Source organism: Aphelocoma coerulescens, chromosome 2, assembly GCF_041296385.1.
Source record: "Aphelocoma coerulescens isolate FSJ_1873_10779 chromosome 2, UR_Acoe_1.0, whole genome shotgun sequence".
Taxonomy (NCBI): domain Eukaryota; kingdom Metazoa; phylum Chordata; class Aves; order Passeriformes; family Corvidae; genus Aphelocoma; species Aphelocoma coerulescens.
Window position 1 is genome coordinate 49,190,306 of NC_091015.1, and position 19,973 is coordinate 49,210,278.

The window sequence follows — 19,973 nt, forward strand, 5'->3', positions numbered from 1 at the left end:
TTACATCTTTGGTGTATGACAAAGACTTTTTTTTTTTCTCTATTGTAAGATTAGCTCTTGCCCTTTGTCTAAATATATGGTAGCAATAAGAACTGTTCATGTTCCCACAGTAACAATACTGTTGGGGATAACAGAACCCAAGGCCAGGAACAAAAGGGTGTCATAAAATACCTGATAGTCACCCGCTTCCCAAAATATCCTGGGACAGGTTCTCTCTTGGTGTAAAATAGACCAGCTCCTGAGGATGTGGCCAGGTATCTCTGCAGAGTGGGTAGTCCCTATTGGAGAGGTCAGTACATGCATCAGCCAGATGATGTATAGATCAGATCTTTGCACTGCAGGCTCTTAGGAGATGTTTCCAGTTAACTTTCAGAGCAGCTGCTCCTCAGGACAATGTGGTGTTATATTTAGAAGTGCAGACTGGTCACCTGATAGTGTCCTGATTTAAGAACGATCAGGTCTGTGCTCACCATTCATCTCTTTGAAATGAAAAGGGGAAGAGCTGAAGAGTTGGCTTGGCTCTGACACCACCAAAAAAATTCTTGTTTTGGTATAAACCACTCTTAATGAGATTGCATTTTCCTCTACCATGTCTAACTTCAGTCTGAGAAGGAAGATAACACAAAGAATAAAACAGTTGAGAGTGCACTGCGGTCACAACTGATTTAGAAGCTTACACGCGATTTTTTTTTTCTTTTCTTCTATCTATGTTGATAAAATCGGAGAGCCGGTGGCTAGTACTGATTTAGATTTCCAGCCTGGATTTGTTCCTGTTTTTCTCCTTACTCCAGTTCTCCTTGTGCAGTGCTGCGTGGCGCTGGCAGCCTGAGAGAGAGGGAGCTCCAGTCACACGCATAGACTCAGACCGCGGAGAGGAGATTAACATCAAGGAGCCCACATTTGCAATAGCGGGTGGTGCTGGGGGGAGAGACGAGGGGAAAATAAAATAAAAGCAACAATCGGGTAAATGCTCGTCTCTTCTCGCCACCAGCACCTTGCACAGGTCTGAAATCGCTTGTTTTGCTTTGCTGTATTGCGCTTGCTTGGGCTGTGGAGAGGGGAGGGGGAGGGGAAGAAGGGGGAGGTTTAACTTTTACTTGACATTACCGGGTTATTGTCACTTCCCCCGTGTTAAACCTCGGTGGTTTCCCCTCGCCCCCACCCCCTCCCCGGGCTCGGCTCTCTCCAGTTAACTTTGTTCAAACGGCTGCAGCCAGGAGGGCTTGTCCGGGCCTGGGACACAGATAGCGTAAAGTAAATAACCACCACAATTAGGCTGGGGCCGGGAGTTGATCTTCGTGGCGAGAGATCTGCTTAGTTACCGTTTGCTGTTTCGGGGCGATTGAAGGCCGCCGTGCCAAGGGCACACACACACACACACACACACACACACACACACACACACAGTCACTCTTACACACGCACGCTGGATACAAAAGTCTGGAGGATCTAGGGGAGAATTGCAGCCGCCGGATCGGTGCAGCAGCCGCGGCCAGAGCCATGCGTGTCACGGCCTCCTGAGGGGGGAAAAGGAAGGAAGGGAGGAAGGAGGAAAACAAAAAGAGAGAAAGAAAGAAGGAAAAAAGAAAAGAGGGAGAAAGGAAAACAGAAGAAAGACGCGGGGTGGTGGAAAGTGTTTGCCTGCTTTTGTCTCGCAATACAGTGAACTGGAAGATGGAGATGGATGTTAAGGGAGTTTCTCCGTGCCCGGAGCCCATCCCCCCGGCGGCGGGGTCTGGCGGCTGCCCGCACCAGCGCCCGCACCACCGCGATGGGCAGCCCGCGGAGCCGGCCCCCGCCGCCGACAGCGGCCACCCGGAGCGGAGGCACGGCAGCGAGAAAGAGGACAAAAAGGTAGGTCCGCTCGGCCGCCGGCCGGCCGGCGCCGCGCCCGCCGGAGGGGCCGGCTGCCCGGGGCCGCGCTCGGCGGGGCGGGCGGGGCCGCTCCCGGGGCCGCTCCCGGTCCCGCTCCCGCCGGCCCCGGCCGCGGGCAGCCCCGCGCCGCCCTTTGTCAGCGCGGCGGCGGGAGGCGGGGGGCCGGCGGCGGAGGTTGTCTGAGGACACGGGGGTGGCGGGGCGGGGAGCGCGGGACCGCCGCCGCCGGGCCCGGGGCGCCGGGCATTGTTCCGCCCGCCCGCCCGGCGGGAGCGGCCCAGGTGCCGCCGCCAAAGTTTAACCTCACTTCGAGGGGTCGCGGCCGGCGGGGCCGCCGCTCCCCTTCCCTCCCCGCGCCTCGCCTCGACTTCCACCCGGCGGCGAGGGGCGAGTCACTTGGGGAAGGAGCTCGGGTGCTGTGTCCCTCCAGCCCTGCTGTGTCATTGCGGACCGGGGGACGGCTGCTCGCTGCCGAGTGAGAACCTGCGGGTGACGGAGTTGAGCGAGAAATGGGTCAGATCGCACCCTTTGGTGCGGATGTGTCTGCTGCTGGGAGAATCGGAAAGTAGGGAGGATGGGATGGGAAAAGGTTGCCATTAAGATAATGTCAGCGGAGTGCATTGATCAGTGCTTTTGTCTGTGGGCACTGTCTTCATTTCCATTCATTTTTCTCGGCATGGGTTTGCTAAACTGAAGCCGATGAATTCTGCCGTGTCTGTAGGTCTGTGACAGGCAGAGACCGGTAAATGTGTAAGTTTCATCGTAATTCGGTGATGGTTGCAAGGTGTGATCCATGTGTGCTAGACTGTAAAACACATCCGTTTATATTTTATTGAAATCCGAGTAATTCTCTGAATGCACAGATACCCCCAAACAGATTATAATCCTAGAGTAATGTAAAAAAGAAATGTTGGCATGTACTGGATTTGAGCCGTGTTTCTTCAACTAGTTTTACTATAGTTTGGTTTTGTTACAAATGTGTAAGAGAACAGTAACACAATGAAGGAATGTAAACTAGCAATGCAATAAATCAATGCAACAATGTCACACCACATATTTGCATGATTAGAGCTCCAATTATCATGAGAAAGACTAGGTATTTTTTAAAAATTGTGTTTTTAACTGTAGACCCCGAGTTTTCAGCATTTGCCTCCTACACTTTTACGTTTGTTACCGTTCAGTAAAATCTGTGCTATTGTTTTAATTAAAAGAGAGTATCGATGCTGGATCATTTAAACAGGGCCTGTACAGTTTAAGAGGGTGGATACAAGGGCTTTATTTTTAAAATGGTAACTGGTGGTTTACATATTGTGATAGATGAACACAGAATTTCATCTCCTCTGAGTTTATGAATATTTAATTCTGTCGTGACTGCATGTTACTGTACATAGCTGAATGATTTGTGTGTGCGTGTTTGTTTCTAGGATCCCTTCCCTTGCATTGTGCTACTTACTAAACTTATAATTATTTTATTTCAAAAAATTAAGGTGTAGAGCCAAGGTTGCCATTTACACATGACTTCGTTGTGCCACTGCCTCGAGCATTTTAAAACCCTGCCATCAGCAGAAATCCATGCTCAGTAATTACTTTCTGATGTGCCACACAGTCTGTCTAATGTTTTACCAATCATGGACATGAGGAAGGCAAAGAAGGTGTGACTCAAGGTGAATGAGCACCAAAGAAGGCCCGATTCTCTGTGGTGTGGCTAATTAATGTGTTTAGATGACTCAGGATTGCACTATTTTATTCTGTATCTGCCAGCATTTTCTGGACATAGAAACAAAAGTACTACTTTTTTTTTTGTCCTATCTATAGCCATGCTAAAGTACTGTGTTATATTCCTCTTTTTAAAATCCACTATTAGCTTTCCCAAGCTTGCCATTGCCAAGGTTGTTGCAATGACTAGCTTGTATTTTTGGGATGTGCTGTGATATTTCAAACCTCCCTAAATGTATGTATCTTTTCTGGATGCTGTCCCAGGACAACCAGTACTTCTTATTAGTGCAGAACTATTTCAGATATCTGGTAAAGTACTGGCACTAGAAATATGGTGAGAAGGGAAAAACCCATTAAAGTGATAGTAAAATCCAGCACTATTGTGGAAAAAACCCAGGTCAACTACAAAACTAAATTCAAGCATTTCTGGAAACATCACCTAAGAACTTTCTAAATTGATTGAAATAACTGTACCATTGTTTATTTGGCCCTTATACAAACATCAGAGGCACCCTGATGCATCTTAGAAGTGTAAGAGCTCTATTTGGAAATTGTAAAGGACATTAGAACCTGGATTCCTGATGTGTGTAATTATGACTGACTAAATATTAAGATCTTAAAATGTCTCATGATTTCACTGTCAGATTTGCTTTTTGGGATCATGCTTCACTTACAAAAAATCTTATATTTAATCATTGAGCTCCATTTCCAGTGGAGATAAAAAGAGTTTTACTTCCATCTAAATGGAGCTGGGTCAAATTTATGTTCTAATAAAGATATTTTTTGTCACTGCCTCCAAAAGGAACATTGCTGAATTAACCAAAGCAAGTATTTTCCTAAGCCTATGGAATTTCAGTAAAAGATGCTACCATAGCCTCACCTATATGGATATTGAAGGGTTTTTCCTGCTGTATATTAGCTTTTTTATTATTTGTTGTTGAACTTCAATAAAATTTTGAAACATGTGTAGCTTGAAATATATCCCACTGTCTTCAGCTGGGATGCTGACATGATGAAATGTGTGCTTAAGTGCTTTGTTGGAGGAAGACCTAGGTTACTGTTCATATATCTTTCTGTTGAAACTATCTCTGACTGATGTATGAGAATAGAAATTATGAAGATTGACTTTATAATTTATTAAATATACAGTGCTTCGTGCTTTAAAGCATAGTTGCCATTTGGGTGGGAGAAAATGAATCACAAATAGTAGAGTACTTCTCTACTGACTCTATATAGGCTGACTCTATATGGATGTTATGTTTTTCTCTTAGAGCAAAACACATCAGAAAATATTTTTCAACACTCCTACAATGTTTTCTGTTATTTTAGTTAAAAGCATATAGGTCTAACCCTATATACAGAAGCATGTTGACATTCTCCAGTATGGCAAAGTGAGTGACTGGGGGAGAGAACAACCTGAAATTCTGGCTGTTCATTCCCGGCTGGAGGTGCAGCTGATGCCTGTGACAGGTTGTGTGGGTGGATTGTCACACCATCTTGCCACTCCATGACTCAGTGCCAAAGGATGCAGGCCCCTAAATTGTACCAAGGATTCTTTCCAGCTTATCTTGCAATGATTGCATCTTTCCAAGGATCAGCGTAAGGAGCACTGGAGCACTTTGGGAGTAGAAGGCAGCTTTGCAATTCTTTTGCAGACCGGTGACTATGGGTGAGGTTTATCACAGATCACAGCTCAGGATGGGCAGAGTTTTCCCAGAGGTGGTACCCTGAACCCTGAGTTAGGACTTTCAAGCCCTCAGCTACAGCCAGTCTATTACAGTGTTTCCATTTTCCAAAGCCCACAGGTTTTCCCAAGTTGGTCTGAAGTATGGATTTGGTAATGTCATGTTTCATACTGAGGAGGACTTCTGTATCTCTGTGGTATGCACAAATCATTTAACACAAATGATCTACAAGCACACCCAGAGCTTTCACTTTATACCTACATTCCAGATATAAAACCATCTGTGAAATAGCTCCAAAGTGAAGAACTTTCTGTGTATTTACGTGGAAATGAGTACACTAAGGTTATAGGAAAAGCAAGCAAAAGCAAGCTGGGTACATTGTATTCTGGTTCACAACCAATTTGCCAGTGCTTGATGCAAGAGTTCTGAGATGTTTTGTGGCCTTACTTGTTATTTCCTAGGATGCTCACCTCTGATAGTGCTGTGTGAGAATGGCACCCAAATGTGAGCTTCTAGAGGGGAAAAGCTGAGTGCTTTGGGGAAACGCACTTGGTATTAACTTGGGAATTCTATTCTGCTGTACATGTGATCTGATCATCAGTCTCTGAAAGCCTTCTGCTAGCGTATTTACAAGAATACTGCTATCAACAATACAATCAAGTGCTTGTTCACTCATCCTTCACAAGCAGCAGGTCAAGAATAGTGGAAAACACTGCAGGGGAATTATTTTTTTAATAGCTTCTCTTACGTATTTAGTTTTGTTTGATTTGGAAAGCCAAATGTTGCTATGTGTTTACATTTAGAGAGAGAAAGCTCAAGAGATGCAGTTTATGCTTAAAGCAGATGGTGGGGGTTCTTTCAGGAGGTAGATCATTCCAGTCTCAGATCAGATGTGCTTATCTTATCTTAGGCAATTCCACTGTGAACAGAAGAGGACTTGTCAACCACTGTCTTGTTTCCTGGAGATTTGATTGAGTTTTCTTTTGCCAGATCCTGTGTTGAGCAATCAGAAATTAAGAACCAAAAGCTAAAACTGAAATCAGTAATGGATATGAGGAACCAGTATGGGAAGTGTGGGATGAAGAAAGCAGAAATAGATGACACTATTGGTTGCTGATGGTAGCAGCTTCTCCTGATAATAGTGTAAAATGCACCACCTTGTATTAGCTGGAGTTTCCAAGCACTGAAGGGTTTTTGTCAAGCGTATCATGGGCTATGGTTCTGCCAAATGTAATGCAGGCATGAATAGTCAAGGTCAGGCCATTATCTGCATAGGTGGACAAATTCTTCACCACACAGACATGGCAGAAAATTATACATGTGGCTGTTTTTATTCTGAGAGTTTGATGTCAGACAGAATTTCCAGTGTATGCTTAAAGTGAGGACAGAGCTGGAGAATAATGTGTCTTTGTCTAAATCATTGCTAAGAAGATGTCAGAAATCATTCCCCAGCCCAGCAACATCAACTCTGTCTTTTTCAGGTCCACTCTTAAGAACCTGTTCTTCATTCCTAAGCTGTTCCTAACTTTGCTGTGGGCTATCGTGACATTGGTATTGATCTGCATAGTTCAGTTTCTTCCTGATGAAGTGGCCTGAAAAATAGTCAGCACCCTTTTCTTCCAGAGTTCCCAGAGCCTGGTGGCAGCCTGGGTGGTGAGCCTGACCCAAAGCCACAGACCCAGGACATTCTGAGTCCCTCATCTTGAGGTGTTTGTCCTTGCGCATTCCCAGATCCAAGCTCTGGGTGCAGGCTAACTCGTGGGAATGTGGGGACACTCCTGGACATGTGTTCCTGGAATGGCTGCCCAAAGCCACAGCATCTGGCAGGTGCCTCTGGAAGGGAGGTTTTAGTCCTTTGTATTGCTGATGTGGGCAGCAAAGCTTTTAGCTGTGCCATTAACCTGTTTCAGTGAGCAAGACCCAAGAGCCATCTGCTTTGAGTAAAAAATTCAGATTAAAAAAAAATCAAAAAGAGGAAATTCGCTATGAACTGAAAGCCTTGCTTTGCAGACATGTCTGCTTCTGCATTTTGATGCATTTCATGTGCTCTGCCTCACTTTTCTCTTGCTTTCTGCTGAGAGAAAGAATCCTTAGATGAACCTAAGACTGTGCCTCTATTACAAAATTAAGCAGATGCGAAGAATAGAAAAAGAGAAACTGTTAGTATCTGAAGGCAAGAATAACAAACTCATGTTTTATTAGACATCAGAGACTCCAAAAGGAGAAAAGACATTGGGAACCAGACCTCATTATTTTCATATCTCCAAAATTTCTTTTTGTCTCATATTGTGGGAATTCCTTTTACTGCATGACCAGGAGGTCAAGGGAGGTGATTCTCCCCCTCTGCTCCACTCTTGTGCACCCCACTTGGAGCACTGCATCCAGCTCTGGGACTCCAACATAAGGAGGACATGGAGCTGCTGGAGTGAGTCCAGAGGAGGCCACGAAGATGATCAGAGGGCTGGAGCACCTCTCTGATGGAGACAGACTGAGAGAGCTGGGGTTGTTCAGCCTGGAGACGAGAAAGCTCTGGAGACTTTACAGCAGCCTTCCAGTATGTAAAGGGGGCTTACAAGAAGACTGGAGAGGGACTTTTTACAAGGGCATAGAATGATAGGACAAGGAGAAAGGCTTTAAACTGGAAGACATAATTCTTATTTAGATATTAGGAATAAATTGTTTACTGTGTGAGTGGTGAGGCACCTGGAACAGGTTGCCCAGAGAAGTTGTGGATGCCTCATGCCTGGTTGGATGGGGTTTTAAGTAACGCAGTATGGTAGAAAGAGTCCTTACCCATGGCAAGTGGTTTGAAACAAAATGGTTTTTAAGGTCCCTCCCAGCACAAACCATTTTAAGATTCTATGATTCGATGATACGGGAAAAAATCTTACCTTAAGTAGATGTCAAGAGTAGGACAACATTATTGTTACACTAAATCCAAAACACAGCACTGTACCAGCTACTGAGAAGAAAATTAACTGTATCAGAATCTGGAATGAGGAGAATATGAGGTTTATGGTAAAGCATAAAGTTGGAGAGTGAGGAATTGACTTCTGTGCTTTGCCTGTGTCTGTGTTAAAACAACACACTTGATAGTGCATGTGAACTATTCTTTAAAATTTTACCCAATACTGAGATTTCTGCAAGAAGAATATCCTATTTAAAATAGTTGTCCCCTCAAATAAATTGTATGAGAAATGTTTTCGCAGAGATTAACAGTCGTACAGCTGTTTAAATTTTTCATCCAACTGATCAATAAGTGGATGAAGCTTGTAAAGGTGATCACACCCTGACTGGTTCCTGGGGTAAACACAGAGATATTCATTGTAATAGGGAGATTTTGTGAAAAGTAAGTACTGCTTAGAGTTAATACAAAGTGAAATTAAGTGCATGTGTAGTTGATTAGGTAGCAAATCCAGGGACATAAACAATGAACATCATGGGTGGGAGCTGAACAACGCTCTTGAGTCATTGGCAGTACAACCACAAGTTTTGTATGCAGAAGACACAGAACTGACTCTCTGGCTAAAGGCAATTTTGTCTTGGCTGCAGAAGGGTTGTGAGGATTCCTACTTGGAGGAAGTTGCAGCACTGAAAAGGGCTTTGTTATCTCCTCTTGAGCAGTTGGGGCATTGCCTTGATTCGGATGTAGTGGTATGCGTTCATGCCTATGTGCCGAGACTGGAAAGCAGTCCTATTCAGAGCTGCATATGACAGCTCAGAGCTTGGCCAGTGCATGGCATATCCTTCCCACTTAAGCAGAGCTTGTTCTCAAAAGCCCAGTATTCACAGGAATTCCTGGCCAAGGGTTGAGTGCCAGCTTGTAACAAATCTGAGGCTTCAGACAATGGATAATCAATGAAGCTAGAGATGAACAATACCCATGTTGCTGCATGCTATTCCCAGTGTTTTCCTAGATGCTCACAGTGTTTTTAGACCATCTCTATCTGTGGTAAAAACTTACTGTGTTGTGCTGAACCTTATGGCACAGTAAGTTTTACTAGACTGAGGTTTCAGTTTACTTAACTGCCTAAGCTAAGAGAGACGTATAGTTACTGATGTGTGAAGTGGTTCAGTTCTTGTTTGATTCCATATTTGGTTGTTCTCTGCCTGGCTGTAGCCATGCTGCTCATATGGCGACTGGGATTATTTCCCAGCACCCTGTGCTAGGTGGATTTTTGTACTGACTAGCTGCCAGTAGTAATTGTCTGGTAAGGGTATAAAAAGTTGCAGAGTCTCAGTGGAGTTATTGTTTTCTAACATCTTGTCTCTGAAAATACCCAACTAGTAAAGAAAATGGGACTACAGCTGTAAATGGGAAAAGTGACAACAGGACCACTGATAATAATTTCCATGAAAGTAGGGATCAGATCAGGTTTTAGTGTGATGTTTAAATGTGTAGAAGAAAAAAAAAAAACAGATCTGAAAGGCAATATAGATGTTAGTATTCTACAGTAGTTTCTTTCTTTCCTCACTGTCATTCTTCCTGCATGGCTCTGAAATTCTCCTCTGCCTATAACAAAAATTTGTGTTTTATTTCAATTCTCCACATTGCATTCTGAGATATAGGGGCAATATTAACTGTTCCAGGAACTCTAGTAACCAGTGCATCTTAGCTGGGATAAAACAAGACACAATTTGGCTCATAGTATGGACAAGACAGTCATGTATAAAATTCGTTAGACAGCCATAATTTACTAGAAAAGGAGTGATTCTTCCATGCCTAATGTCTTCTGCCATGTGTTTAAATGCAGCTGTTATTTTCATTATACATTATATGAAGTGAAGACCAATCTTGTTACAGAAGCAGAATAGAAATAGTTTCCTTGACTGAAAAACAAGTGTTGGTTGAATAAAAATTACAGACTCAAGCCACAAAGCTTGGTTAATACGCTTACTGTTCCTGGGCTTCAGAGTTCATTCCATTGAACACCTTGTCCTATGGTTACAGAGTTCATTCTCTCCAAAAAGCTATTCTACACAAGTTGTTCAAAGTGGTAATGTGATCAGCAAGTGCGGGGAAAATAAAGGTAATATTTCCCCCTTCCGTTCTAGACCATCTGCAAAGGATTCTTATAATTGATTGGAGAATGAAAATAAAATGCTGTGGAACTCATGCCTGTTCTGTCAGCACGGAGTCTGTGTTAATTGATTTCAACGAGTGCCTCAAGCACCACTGACACCTCTTTTTCTCTATTACCTAGTGATGGTTGTCTCACTGAGGTTATTACCTAGTCTGTACTGATTTTTAGGTGGCCATAGCAGAAACTACGGTTTTGGATCCAAACTAACATACTCAAGGTAAGTGTTTGTGGAAAGGGAGTTAAAGGGCTAGTATCTACCAAAGATAATTTTTATGGCTATTATATTTAGTAGCAATTTTGTGTTCAATATAGTATAGTATAAATAAATGGCTTTGTGCTTTTCTGAGGATTCAAGAAGAGTACATTATTGCCTTGGGGTAGTTACTGTGTGAATCAGACATGACACAGGAAGGGTGACTACAAGTCCTCACAGATGGGCAGGTAAGCATGATGTGTGGGGGTAGGTTGTAGATAACTTCTGCTTTTCAGGTGAATTAAGAGTGAGAGGGAGTGACATGGAGGGGCAGAGAGGAAGTAGCTGGAAAGCTAATTGAAAGCAGCAACTTTTGAGTAGGGCTAGAAGAGAGAAGTTTGTAAGGTTCACGTTTTGAGGCAAAGGAACTTTATGAAGTGTGCACTGGGTCCATGTGGAATTAAGGAAGCACACAGCAGAATTCCACAGTGTTCGCAAAACACCCACTGAGGCTTCACAGACATTATACAGTGCCCCGGTTAGCCTTGTTAACTTTATTGAGTGTGCTTCGAGGACATGCAGACTTTCAAAGTATGTGAAAACCCTTTTAATAATTAATTGGCTTACTCTCTCCCACCTATTGTTTCATATCTAATAAAAGGCAACAACAAGTCCTTGCCAAAGAAAACAGCTACAATAGTATTTAGGTTAGTTGGGTTTGAGATATGACAGGGAAAAAGGATATCCCCAAGATCTTGAAACTTTAAAAATCCCCATTTTTTGTCCGGTCTTATTTCTCCCATGACTATCATAGGATGTGCTCTTAAACTAAATTTTCCATGATCTAGTAAGTGGTTTTGGGAAGATCAGTCCATTTTTAGAGTGCTCCTATATGAACTAATTTATAACTGGAAGCATGTTTCAACTTTACTGTGTCAGGGACATGCTGAAATTCCCAAGTGATAAAATGACTTTTTCCTGAAGCAAAGCAGCCATCATCCACATTATCATCTACATCCCTGCACACATGGTGTGGCACAGGAAATGACACACCATTATCAGATGGCTGTTAAGATGGATGCAGGGAAATGGCGAGGTTGCTGGCGTGGCCTCAAAGACAGACATCCACGGATGTTCTGTAGTCACTTCAGTGCATGTAGTTGAAGTATGCCTGTTGTGCGCTTGGGGAAATTTTTGCTGCAGCAGAGAACACTTAAGTTTGGAGGAGGTCATGAATATGTTTCCAAAGGGAGAAGGAAGGAGCAGCAAGCTCAGAGGGAAGGAAAACCATGCAGGTTTTCAAGAGACCAAGAGGAGCAAGGCAGCAACAAAGAGTCGGACTTCATCTGCCTCCCACAGTAGGGAGGTGGGTAATACAGTGTCACCCACTATTGTGGTCTTATGCAAAGCATAGCCTTATTAGACCTTAAAATGGGATCCAAGGGTGCCACTTCTTGAACTTGTCAAGAGGACACACCCTGTGCTGAAGATAAATAATTGATGAATCAATTCAAAGAGAGGCCATGTGGAGGTTAGAGCATGAGAAGTGATAAAGGTCAATGTGGCTCAGGCAATCTTTACAAGAAGTGTTAAACCACAGGAATGTAATGAGATAATCAGCCAGATCAACATCAAAACTGGGATCATCCTGTGCTGGGAAGCGCTGCTTAGGGCAGGAAGAAGGCTCTGGGCTCTCTGGTCTGCTCTCTGCTGTGCATGCTCTGCCTGTTGGTAAGACTTGAACACTTTCTTGCTTTAGGCAGTGTTTCACAGTCATGCTTTTGCATGCTGCTGCACACAGAACAGTCACTGAGGTCTTCCTAACTGATCAGGTGATGCAGTCACACTTGTACTTAACTGCTGTTGTTTTAGACTTAGACTTAGCTCCTCACAGCAGGTTATCTGTTTGGTCACACTATCCTATTGACTGTGGCATTACGCCCGATAGCCAGAACTATCCATACTGCCCATGTTTGTCTGCAGGTTCAGGCAAAGCCTATGGAAAGGTGTCATTCTGCAATGTCAGTCTGTATGTCGCAAGTGACTGCGCCTGTTACCTATGATCATATCATGACACCCCTTAGTCATACATCCACATCTGATGGTAGTAACTGGAAGAGACTAGAGACAGTAAAATCAGAAAACCGTAGATAACAAGTGCTTATGTATTATGTACTGTGTGTTGTTACTGTTAAGAACTAGGAGCAGGAAGACACAGTGACACAACAGTTAACAGGGGCCTAAAGCATAACTCTCTTATTTGCTGATAGAGGTGACTTGTTTCTCACCTACACAAAGGAAAATTATAGATGAATCTGTCATAGGTAGAACTTTTGCCATTTTTAAGACGCAGGCCAGAGCAGTTGCACCTGTTGACACACAGTTCTGTGGTATCAATAGTCTCAGCATGCAGTGTGGTCCTTGTTTTGTTGTACATCTGTGGCAGAGACTGTCACAGCTACCCAGAACACTGTGAGCAGTACAGAAGTTCAGCAGCCGAGGTCAGGACCTCTGAAAGGTGGTGTGGACATCACTGCAGAGAATTTAAAAGGTGAGCTACCCAATGATAAGTACAGTAATGTTCTGTGCACGAAGCTACTCCGTGCACAAACAGAAGTGTGTGTGTTGTGCAGAGTGAAGGCAGAAAATGTTGAGTTCTTCTTCCAGCCAACACCTATTGTGTTATAGTGGTGCATAAAATAATGGGGGAAAAGCATATGTACAACAATGAGGCAAAAATAATAAAATCCATATTTAAAAGCCAAATCAATGTAAAATGCATAAATACAATGATGGGATCTAGTGATAAATTTTAAATGCTGAGTTGCAGAAAAGAAGAATAAGGCAGTTCATCCTTTTCCCTCAGTTAGCAAGAATGAGGGAATGGGACCTGCTTGTATGGCAGGCCACTGCTTGATCTGTAGTATGTGGAGGCACATTCACCACAGGTAAAATACTATTCCAATACTCCATCTGTCCAGCTGGTACTGGATGCCAGTGCAATACTGGCCACAGAGAGCGACAAAGTCTTACATCTGTAGTCTGTTATATCCTCTTTTCTGACCTTCCAAACCAGTGCCAGGATGTGCTGGTAGTGCTCCTGTGGACTCGGCAATAGAGAAGAGAGACCACACCCTTGCCATGAGTATTACTGTACTTCTCTGACAGCAGCTTTAACACTTTAGCATCAGCCCAGATCTGTAAGGATCAAAAGATTAGTAAATTAATACATTTAAAAAGCACAGAGTTTGGAAAAGTGCTTCTAACACGCTAACACCATCGTTAAAGCTGACTTAGTTAAGTATTTGACTTCATAGTAGGCTAAAGACAAATTTTGTGTCCTACTAGAAAAAAAGGAATTTCATCACGTTTTTCACAGGCATGTCATATTTTACTGACTTGAAACGATTTATGACCAAGTAAAACTTGTTACAAGTAGAAACTATGCAGGAGGGAGTGGAGAGGTACGGACTGTTAAAAAATAATCCAGAGGAAGGTGTATTAATAGGTTCAGATGAGGTCACATGTGCATTGTCAGTGCTCTAACAGCTTACAGAATTCTTACATTTACACACCTAGGAGAATGACATTCTGTAGTATCAATGGGAAATTGAAACTCACTTCTGTTCTTCAGAGCTGTAAGAGAACAGTTTTGAGCAGTGTAATTTTGGGAGTAATTTTCACATTTGGGGAAAAAGGAAGGAACATGGACAGGTCTTGTTTTGAAATAAATCTAAAGGTTTAAAGTTTACTAAAATAACAATTTTACTGAACATGCATAGTCCAAATCTTACTCTATTCCACACAAAACCATCTAGAAAGTCCCTTGATGATATTTTGTTTGGGATTAGGAATTATCCTTCCTTGGAGCAGGAGAATGCTGTAAATCTTCCACTTCGTTCTTGTATGATTCTGTGCTGGAAAATGCTTTGATGCTTTTTAAAATGAAATGGCATCTACAGAGAGTTTTCAGATGCACTCAAACTCCAAAGGTTGATATGAATTAGCTGACAATTGTATAAAATGAATGTAACTATAAATAAAATTACTCACTACAGTCTCGCATGTTTGCAGATCAGATCTTGGAATTCTGAGGTTTTGAGTGAGAAGTACCATCTTCCTTTTTGTAATTAAACATTGCTGCTACAATGAAACCTGGACACTTACGTGTTCATGTAGCACTAAGTATAATATTTCAACAGTATAAGATTGCATACCCTGCTGTATCAAAAACAGTCTTTGAGCTCCGGAACACCAGTGTGCTGGGGATGTGATACCTAATCTGAATCTATTTTTGGTAGTAGATAGTTGATATAAAGTGTTAGTATAACAACTGAACAGTGGTTTGAAGCACCTTAAAAAGGAAATATATTTTGAAGTTGAAACTGTTGGCTAACTTGCATTTTCCAAGGTTGATATATTTAAAGAGGTATTTCATTATAATACAGTATTTCAAATTCTAAGTAGTCTTTTTCAGAAGGGATGTGTAACAATGTCAAATGTTGCAGTTGATAGTGTAGCCTTAGCCTGCACAATAGATTTTTAAGAGCAGAATTCTTTGTCCTCTTGCTCTTGCTGGAGCGTCAGTTTGAAGAGTAACACATCTGTAATAGAGTCAGGTTGCTTTTTTATCAGCAGCTGATGGTGACACTCTTAAGAAAGGGCCGAACTCATACTTACAAATACATTTGTCAACAAAATATGAGCACGCAAGACAACAGTTCAGTCACATTTCACTTTCATTTTTTCTCTTTTGTGCTAGGGAGTAACTTTCAAGTGTCAGCTCTTTCAGCTGAGTGTCAGCCTTTTTATAATTTGCTGCAGCATGTCAACCCCCTTAGAATTACCATATGTTAGCTGTTTACCATGTCGACTGAAAGCATGCGCATTGAGCTGCTCCCCTTTGCCCTACCTGTGTTGCTCCTGGTGACAGCCAGGTGATTATTTTAGCTGACAATTCAGCCACTGTCAGGAATGCCCTAGGTGTATTTGCTGTGGCTGTGCAGAGTCTGGGAAGGTCAGTCAGTCACAGAGCCAGGCAGCGGGAGGAATGAGGCTGGGTGGTGGATGTGCTTGGCAGGCTGGCCAGTGAGCAGGAAGACTTACAGGCCCAATCCCTTCCTTCCTTGTCTGAATATTTAGGCAACCAGGAGACAGTTACACTGTAGGTTGTTTGATCTCCGTGGGAATTTGCTTCTGAGAAGTCCTGGCTACGGAAGCAGGAGAATCTGTTTATCCTAATGTCTGCCTGAGTTTTTGACTAATGCTACCGATCTAGGATGTTATCACCCAGCAGATATTTGAAATACTGCAATAACCCTAATTTTCCCTGTTCTCACTTCAAAAAGAAGAATGACAAAGGGCTTTACTCATGATAAACCTTGTGTTAATAATGGTAATGTGCCAGTGTGTATCTGGTTTTGGACTGTATCCTGTGGTTGGTTCCTGACTGTGAACCGGAGCTTTTGCTGGCATTTTCCTGTGTCTGACGTTCAATTTGGACCTGTACTGCAGAGGGAAACAGTAGTAAGCTAGTAATGGAGTGCCAGATAGTAATAGGATGACAAGTCTTTTCCAGTCTTGTATGAATGCTATTGAATGAGCAGTCAGTGTGCTAGGGGCCAGTGAGCCAACAAATATGTTCAGCGTTCCCAGAAAATAGTCTTCAGAATAGTAGGAGGTGTGATTATGAAGGGGAAGCATTTGAAAGCTATAGATAGTGGAGTTAGGCAGGAGAAGTGAGCTGGCAGGAAGGCGTTTTGGAACGAAGTGGGGCTCTGTGAAAGCCTTTCCCATAGCAGCTCTGCCCTTCCAGCCTGCACCTCGCGCTAGCGTGGAGCCGATGGGGGCAGGAGACTGTCAGCACATTTCCCTGTGGGAGAAGAGGAATGAAGGTTATAGGGAAGTGTCAAGGACACACACACATGGCATGGATGCAAAGAAGTCTGAGCAAAGGACATCTCTGCCAGAACTGCAGCTGTAGCAGTGACCAGGACTGAGTGTGTGTATTTCAGCTGCTTTTACCAATTTTCTGCATACAGTGAAAGTGAGTTCTTTAAAGCTGAATTGTCTGACAATCTCTCCTTTTATACTTAGCTGTATTATTTACCCATTTTGAAAATGATTCAGTAGGGGATAACTCGTGTTCTGAGACCATGATGGGTCTAGTCAGCTTTCCAGAGTACAGCAATTACTGTGTGAATAGAGGTGAACGTGACAGACAGGCTGGGTGGCTGCTCCCTCTAACCTGAGCATGAGTTTTCTCATGTTTATGTGCACACTTCTTCTCTGTGATTAGCCTCAATGGAAATGCCCTCACCAGGGTCCCGCTGGCAACAGCAACTTAATAGGCAAAATGGAGGGGGTTAGGTGTTCTTCCGTCTTTTTCATTTTTCATTAAATAAGGCAAAATACACAATAAGTGAAGTCTGATTTGCATGGAAATTTGTATGCATGTATAATAGATCTGAATGTTAATGTGGGAAATTACTTTCTTCAACTCAGTGGCCTGTATGTTTGATTTTTAGAATTATTGGCTTCTTTGTAATTTTCAGTAAGTTTCTATTGCAAAATAGTGCATCTAAATTCCTTGAGAAATACTCAAGCACTTGTGGCCTAGTAGATAAGTATGTTGTTGCCTTCTATTGGGAGGTATTTTTTTATTAAAATCCATTGGCAGCTTTTCGATAAATTCCTCTTTTCTTCCTCTGTCAAATGTATTATTGCAAGGATAACAATGAATGCTGTCATTAAGAAATAACACGGATTTAATAGCCATAATTTAAAACTTTTATTCCATAGGCAAATGTCTCTGTGTGTCTGTATGTGTAAAAGCCAGTTTTCATTGGATTTTGAATGCAGCTAAGTCTTGGAACGAACTAGCAAATATCCTTTGTTTAAACTTAACAATGATTGTATTTGATATTTTCAGAATTAATTTTTATAGCAGTTTTTATTATATCTCTGTTGTGTTCTGGGTACAATGGGCAGCTTACTTGCAGCTGAATTAAAATCTGTGGTTTAATAGCAGTTTGACTTGCCTAGGCAATAAACTATCTCCCACAAATGGAGGTGCTATCAAGGTAAAACATGTTAAGTTAATTCTATAACAAATCCCTGTGTTGCTGATGGAAAATATTTCAGAAGAACTACTCCCTGCTATGCGTGGAGGCTTCATGAATTTCAGGATAATGGACATAACTCTCTCTAAGGGGTCTGCTGAAATAGACTCTTTCCTGAAGCACTGTCTGAATTCTTCTTGGATGTATTTGTGGATCAGAAACTGGCTATGGCCTAACTACACTTTCATTTGCTCTGCTTTAACAAAAGGTATAATTTTAAACTGACTTTAGGAATTTGGTAAAAAATCCTGTGTGGATACACTTAATTCAGTTAAAGCTAGCTAATACAAATTTAATATGCATGGCTAATTTATAGATATAAGCTAAGCTAACAAAGTAAGTTTTTAACTGTTTACATAAATCAGTTTTTAAATAGACAAGGAAAAACTTTCATGTAGTACAAGATTGAGAAGATTGAGACTGTTTACCTTGGAGAGGAAATGAATCAGAAGTGAGATGATAAAAGGTTACAGACAAGGAGGATGTAGGCTTTACAAAGCAAGAAATGCTGTTTTACCATCAGGGAAGAACAAGGAGCATTCAGTGAAGGTTAAAAGTGTCAAAGTCAAAAGGAAGTAGGAAGAGATTCTCTGCCGTGCCAGGAACTTGTTGCTGATGGAAGTTGAAGTCACGGGATAACTCTGAGGGCAAGACTTTAACAGGGTAGGCTTAGGGACATGGTTTAAGGGTCGATTTGCCTGTGTTAACTGTTGGACTCCATGATCTTAGATGTCTTTTCCAACCTAAATGATTCTATGATTCTATCCAATTCCAATGGTAGGGATTAAAAAAATAAAAAGAATGGTGGGAAAGGTAAATGCCTGTTCATTTGAAGCAGCTCTGTTATTGATGAGGTCAATTTTTCCCCATATGTAGCTGCTTGTGCAATCTCTTGGTTGCAGTATTGTGTCTGGGTAGATTTCCAGTTGCAATTTCTTGTTACTATACAGATTACCACAATTGTGCCCATTTCCTTCCATAATCTCATCATGTCTGCTTATTCCTTAAAAGCCACAGCAGACGCTTTTGTGGTCTCATTAGGAATTTGAATCACTGCATTTCAGTGTTTCTAAGGAGCAAATGCCACAAATTTGTCTCTAGAGGCGACTGTCTCTCTCCCACATGTGGGTAATAGCAAGTACCTTTATCTGGTTACCAGAGTATGACATAGGACAGACCTGGAAAACTTACAGTGTTGTGTAATGCTTGGTTCTTGGGAATGGAAATACATCATAAGACAAGGTGGTTTTGCTCATGGTTGTAGCTGCTAATCAAATGAACTGGGATGACAGAGCTCTCCAGAGGACTCCTGGCTAGTAGCACAGTCTAATGGAAGGGCCCCTGTAAATTGCTACAGATAAGCAACACAGAAGGAGCAGGAAAATGAAGATGACCTGTTCTCACCTGCTGCCACACCCTGGTGACTCTGGTCTCTTAGACAGATCATGACACCTCTTGAACACACTTCCTAAAGGGGACTGTATTTTGCTGAGCAAACAGAAGAGCCTAGAATCAGGGTTTTGGGCTGAATTTGTAGAGATCATGGGAAAGACTGCAGTGCAGAGTTAACCAATATTTCTGGATTGGTCCCCGTTCAGCCTGGTGAGCTGTGTGCTACATGCATGAGAGGTCTTGAAAGTGACATATTTTTCACATGGGTTCCAGTCTTTTTGTTGCTTACTGCTCTGCAGCAGACACTGAGAGTGTTTTGCTACCTCTTGGCTCTCCTTAATCAGCAGCTGCTGCTTTTTATCTTTGGAAGCAGCTTAATCATCTCCCCTGGTAGTTAGTGAGGTTGTTCTGGGACCCAGATGCTACCTGAGTCTTCTGTGTCGCTGGTGCAGACTGAACATCGTGGCAGCCCAGGAATGACTGTGCTGTGCTATTTCTTTTGTCTCACGTGCTCAGCTAACCCTGCCAGGTTTTTTGATCCGCACACGAGTTCTCTCACTTTTTGCTGTTTATGATAGAATGAGGTCACAAGTTAGGTCTGAGGCCATTTAATCATTCACTTTGTCTCTATCACTTACCCTCATATCCCGCCATCCTTAGTCATGTCTACAGTATCAGTAGACTAATTGTACTATGGTGGAAAGACCTGACATGCAAATCTGCCATTGCTCATTATTGTGGCCTGCTTTGTGCACCAAGTCTTCTGACTGTCTCTCAAACTATGTGCTCTACAGAGCCACAGGCTGGTGACAATGACCCAGTTATACTCAAAGTCTGAGAAGTTCCCTCTGCTTTTCTAAAATGCTCCCCTTTTTCTTTTTCTTGGTTTCATTTGGGATTTTTGTTT

At 42.5% G+C, this 19,973-nt stretch overlaps 1 protein-coding gene and 1 long non-coding RNA gene across 7 annotated transcripts in view; both read left to right on the top strand.

Annotated features, from left to right (window-relative positions):
* The first annotated feature begins 956 nt into the window (after positions 1-956).
* The window catches only part of RBMS3 (RNA binding motif single stranded interacting protein 3), a 711,765-nt gene continuing 692,748 nt past the window's right edge, over positions 957-19,973 (top strand). For 2 of the 6 annotated variants that reach the window (XM_069007366.1, XM_069007372.1), the window contains exon 1: positions 2,122-2,350. Coding sequence is in view for 2 of the 6 variants with exons in the window: in XM_069007350.1 (XP_068863451.1) it covers position 1,254; positions 1,664-1,854 (192 nt within the window). In the remaining 4 variants the exon portion in view is untranslated. Of the gene's footprint in view, positions 1,004-1,189; positions 1,255-1,663; positions 1,855-2,121; positions 2,351-2,382; positions 2,389-19,973 lie in introns of those variants that run through there. The other 4 variants (XM_069007351.1, XM_069007350.1, XM_069007373.1 and 1 more) reach the window with 4 other exon arrangements.
* LOC138106559 (uncharacterized) overlaps positions 16,514-19,973 on the top strand; it is a 29,023-nt gene continuing 25,563 nt past the window's right edge. The window contains exon 1 of the long non-coding RNA XR_011149028.1: positions 16,514-16,599. This is a non-coding gene — a long non-coding RNA (uncharacterized lncRNA). The remainder of the gene's footprint in view (positions 16,600-19,973) is intronic.